The sequence below is a fragment of the Mesoplodon bidens genome, assembly GCF_964165515.1.
Source record: "Mesoplodon bidens genome assembly, chromosome: 11".
Taxonomy (NCBI): Eukaryota; Metazoa; Chordata; class Mammalia; order Artiodactyla; family Ziphiidae; genus Mesoplodon; species Mesoplodon bidens.
Genome location: NC_138167.1, coordinates 47,562,371 through 47,567,080, shown reverse-complemented (window position 1 = coordinate 47,567,080; position 4,710 = coordinate 47,562,371). Strand labels below are relative to the sequence as shown.

Genomic DNA, 4,710 nt, shown 5'->3' with positions numbered 1-4,710 from the left:
AGCAGATTATTATATTACAATTTATAAATAGAAAATAAAATAAAATAATCGGGTGGGGCTGAGGCACTGGGGAAGAAGAGGAGAAATAGTCCTCGGCGACGAGTACCCATCATCAACCCCACCTACCTAGGACCCAACCTCTCAGTTAGAGGTTGCCCCTAAACCATCGCGTCCATTTTTCTCCCTATCCCTCCCTCCCTCCCAATCAGCATCGTCTGCTGCCCACATCTCCAGATCTCAGCCCGCACACTCCCGTTTAGGCCGATGCCAAGAGGTTTCTATGCCTGGAGCGCTCAGTCCAGCAGCTCCTCCGCCAAGCGATAGAGGAACCGAGAGTACCAATGCATGCCAGTTGGCTGGACGGCCCCGCCCGGAAGCAGCGCCCCCAGCGCGTGCAGCAGGCGCAGAGGAGCAAAGGCGCGGTGCGCCCACTGGTGACTCTCCAGAACCGCGTAGCACGAGGCCAGGACATCGTTGACCAGCAGCGTCCCGTGCGCTGTGAGCGGTGCGAACACGCCCACGGCTTCTTCCCGCGCCACTCGGGCCACGCGCGCAGGCCGAAGGGCGTCCCCGCCTGGCGCCAGCACCGAGTCCCCCGCGCGCAGCCGGCGCGCGAACACCGGTGCAAAGTCGCCTGGCTCGGGCGCAGGCCCTCGAGCGGCGAACACCAGGTGCCAGGGAGTGAGCAACAGCTTGCGCGGGGGCCGCTCGGTCTCCACAGCCACGAAAGAGGCCCGGCGCTGCAAGTCCCGGTCCAGGAAGAGCAGCACGGGCGTGGGCACCACCCGGCCTGCCGCGTCTGCCGCCAGCACCCAGTCACCGCGGTGCAGTTCCCGCAGCCCCTTCCGCTCGCCGCTCCGCAGGCGCACGGTGGCATTTCCCGGAAAGCAGCCGCCTGCCCTGACCGCCAGTGAGTTATCTGGAGGGGACAAGCAGAGAGAGGATTGAATGGAGACCAGTTCCAGAATGTTAGTACAGATTGTCAAAGACGTGGGTCAAGCCCAGCGCAGACCTCACCAGTCCCGGAACAACATGCAAGTTCCCACGGATCTGGTCCTAACCTGGACAGAAACGGAAGCGGGGTTTACAACACTAACGCCCGCTTGGGGTCCCCTAGAGTCGCAACAGGGCTGCGCACCCTCAGTTTCCCGGAGAGACCTCACCACCCACCCCGTACTGTACCGGCTTTGACAGACACGTGGACGTGGTTGCGGGACTCGTAATAGACCCAGTCGAAGCCGGCTTCCACTGCCAGGCGCGCCAGCAACCCATACTTATTGCGGTCGCGGTCGGACGTGGTGATATCCAGGGCACGTCCTTCGTAGTGAAGTGAGTCCTGAGCGTGGTGGCCGTCCTCGTCCCAGCCCTCGGTCACCCGTAGGCGCACTCCGGGCCACATGTTCATCACCGCAATAGCCAGCGCGTTCACCCGCTCTTTACAACGCTGGCGGGGAATAAAGGAGTCAGTCTCCTCAGTACCATTACCACCAGCATGGGGGCTAAAGCGACCTGGACGGGCGGGTTACTTCTTCTTTGTTTTCCCGACACCCCTCCAGTCCCTCCCAGATTTTGAGTGTCCTGAGGAAGTGAGAATCTGAATGGGCGTAGTCGCTAATCAATGCTCTCCAGAGCGTCGTTGGCGAACTGTGGGGTCACCACTGAGATTGAGAGGGAGCGCCCAAACCTAGTTCTTTCCCCCACTTTTAATTTCCGCCCCTCATCCCTAGTTGTTCTGGGACCTCAGTTCAACCTGGGAGAGGGCAAGAGTGGAGAGAGCGGGTGTAAGCTCGGTCAGGGAGGGGTTGAGCAGCCCGGCTCCGCGAGAGGAGCCCCTGTTTTGGCCTGGCCCCCGCCCCAAGCCCCGGCTGCCCTCCCTCCGCCTGATTCATCTTTTGTTTCGTTGCCTTCCCTGGCACCGGGCATCGCTTCCTTCCTTCCTTCCTCCTCCTCCTTTCAGCCCCTAGCATTAACCCTTTCGTGGTGCGAGTGCCCCCCACAGAGGTGCCCAAGCGGAGCCGTGCGGGATCTAGGCTGCTGGAAAAAGGGTTGGGGTGGCGGGGGCTGTGCGAAGTACAATGGCCATTCTCCCGGATGACTTAACCGAGCGAGAATCCCGGGCCGAGGCCGGGGACGCGCCGGGAGAAGCGGACTCAGCAGCTCCATCCACAAAGGCGCTTTTCAGCCGCCCCGGCTCAGGGAGAGGAAAGGGCAGAAAGCCGCGCCCCTCATCCCAGCTCCGGCCCGCCGGGTCCCCTCCCCCAGCGCGGCCAGCCCTCCCAGTTCCAGCTCAGGCTCCGCCAGCCCTGAGAGCCCCCATCTCTCCGTCTCTGCTCCGGAGGCAGCGCAGAAAGGCGTGGGAGTAACACCTGAGAATAACGCGAGCAGCCCTTGCGCGGATCTGGGGGGCCCCCTGCAGGGTGGGAGTGGAGAGGAGGAAAAGCAGCAGCGGCTGGAAGCCTGCGCCGGGGGAGTGAGACCACGGTTATCTCGGCCGCTCCTGTCTGGGAGCCGGAGACCTTGGCGCGCACCACAGCACGGACCTCGCGGGAGGAGGCACAGAGAGGACAGCTTCCTTTTCTTCTCCCCGCTCTGACCTCTCCTCGGACTTGGTTTTCTCCTAACTGCCAGAGGGACGTTTCCCCCTGCCCTTCTTCCCGAGTCTTCTACACCTCCGCAGGGTTGGAGAGGAGGGGAGGGGGAAGACAGGAAAAGTGGTAACTCCTTCCAACTTTTTGTCGTTTTGTCCCCTAAGGAGGCCCTGAGGCCTTGACCTGCGGGGGCAGCAGCCCAGTGCAGAGCCAACTCAATGGAGGCCTTTTGCAGCCAGGGTGTGGGAGATAAGCAGGACCGAGGGGGGTTCCCAGGCCTGTCAGAGCCTCTCCTGGGCCTATTCCTTGTTCTGCCCCCTCTGCTGCAGGTGGAAACCAGAGGAAAGGGCCAGGATATTCCATCCCTGGCCAGGAGGGAAGGAGTATCCCCTTCCCAATCTCTGGGTAGGAGGAATGCTTCAGGGCAAGAGCAAGAAGGAATTCTTTCTCCCCTGGACAGGTTTTCCTAACAAAATAACCTGGAAAACTATGGCAGTTAATCAGAGGAAATCCGTACCCCTCCCTCTCCCCCCACCTCCCCACTCCATACACAATTAGGTGGTGTAATGGAAAGTGTATAGGACTTAGAATCAGGAGTCCTGAATTCTAGTCCCAGGCATGCCACTAATTAGTTTCAAGATTTTGATTAAATCACTTTTCCTCCTGGGGCCCAGCTCTCATGTAAAAATGGGAGGCGGGGGTGGGGGCGTGGGGGGGTGGAAGAATGTGACCTCCAAGTTCCTTCCAGCTCTGACATTTGAGATCACAGGACAGAGGTGGTCCTTCACACCTCACCCTAGGTTGGTTAGGTTCTGGTCTGCAGCAGATGCTTAATACATGGTAGTTGAATTCATTTTAACCCTTTAATTCCAAGGAATCCCTGAGCTACACTGAGTTTGAGGAACACAGGAACCCTTTGATTCTCAGGTGGGTCCATCTGTTCTTCCCATCAAAGATCACTTTTCACTCCAGGACAGTCGTTTAGACTCTAGAATAGCTTTACCTTGGTTCTGGGATGCCTCCCCCACGCCAAAGACAATTCTTGCCCAGCCCCTCCTCAGGTAGATGGCCTGATGACCTGACCCTTGGTCACCCCTTTCCCAGCCCCTTCAGTCTCTTTGGCCCACAGAGCTTTAACACAATCAGGTCAGGAGCCAGGCTAAGGGTAGAGCTTTCTGTCTGCTGCCTAGCCAGCTCCTGGCCCCCAGCTCACCCCAGCCCTTCCTGCCTGGCTCGGTAGCTGACCCCCGGTCCACGCCTCAGCCATTTCCCGTCTCGCCTGCCGCCATCCTCCTTTCCCCGCCCTCCCTGTCTCTCCCAGCTTCACTCTCACTAGTCCCTTCTCCCCCTCCCCATGCAGCCTCTCCCTGGATCCCTCCTGATCACTCAGTACAGCCAGCAGAGGGGTGTGTGTGTGTGTGTGTGTGTGTGTGTGTGTGTGTTTTGGGATGGGGGGCGAGTGAGGGGTGAGGAGTGTAGGTAGGTCCTTGAGATCAAGGTCTCTATAGATGAAGTCCAGCTCACACCATCCCCCGTCCCCTCCGCCAGCTGCCAGAGGAGAGCAATTGGCGGTGCCCTCGAGCAGGTGGGGAGAGGCACTCCTTACCTCGGTCATCAAGCGGTCTGCACCACTGTTCTCCTCATCCTTGAAGATGATGTCGGGGTTGTAGTTAGGCACCAGGTCCCGGAAGCGCTCAGAGCCTCTTGTCACCCTCCCCTCGGCCTGCCCACTGGCGCCTAGGGTCCGCTCGGGCACGCTGGGCACAAATTGCTTGTAGAGCAGCGGCACGAGCTGCTTGCGCACGTATCGGCGCCGGCCAACCGGCCCCCGGCCCGGCCCGCAGCTCTGGGCCGGCAGCGCCAGAAGTGCCAAGCAGCACAGGGGCACCAGACTGGCCGGCAGCGCCATGGATGCAGCGGACTCGGGCCAAAAGGGAACGTTCTTGTCCTCACCAGCTCGCTCGTCAGTTGGGCATCTCCCCCTGCACCAGAGAGCGCAGCAGGCAGAGCTGCCCCCAGAGTGCCCTAGAGCTCTTGTGGCTCAGCACACCTGGCTGCTGCTAGCTCTGCCTACATACCCCCGGGGGGTCTGGAACCTGCTACTGACCGGCCATCATAGCAG

At 60.4% G+C, this 4,710-nt stretch overlaps 1 protein-coding gene across 1 annotated transcript; it reads right to left on the bottom strand.

Moving 5' to 3' along the window:
- Nucleotides 1-227: 227 nt before the first annotated feature.
- DHH (desert hedgehog signaling molecule) lies at nt 228-4,497 on the bottom strand (the record flags this gene model as incomplete). The annotated part of the gene is made up of 3 exons (XM_081248138.1): nt 228-919; nt 1,183-1,444; nt 4,195-4,497. 3 exons carry the CDS (start codon nt 4,495-4,497, stop codon nt 294-296), a joined length of 1,191 nt encoding a protein of 396 aa, XP_081104264.1. The 3' UTR covers nt 228-293.
- Nucleotides 4,498-4,710: the final 213 nt, after the last annotated feature.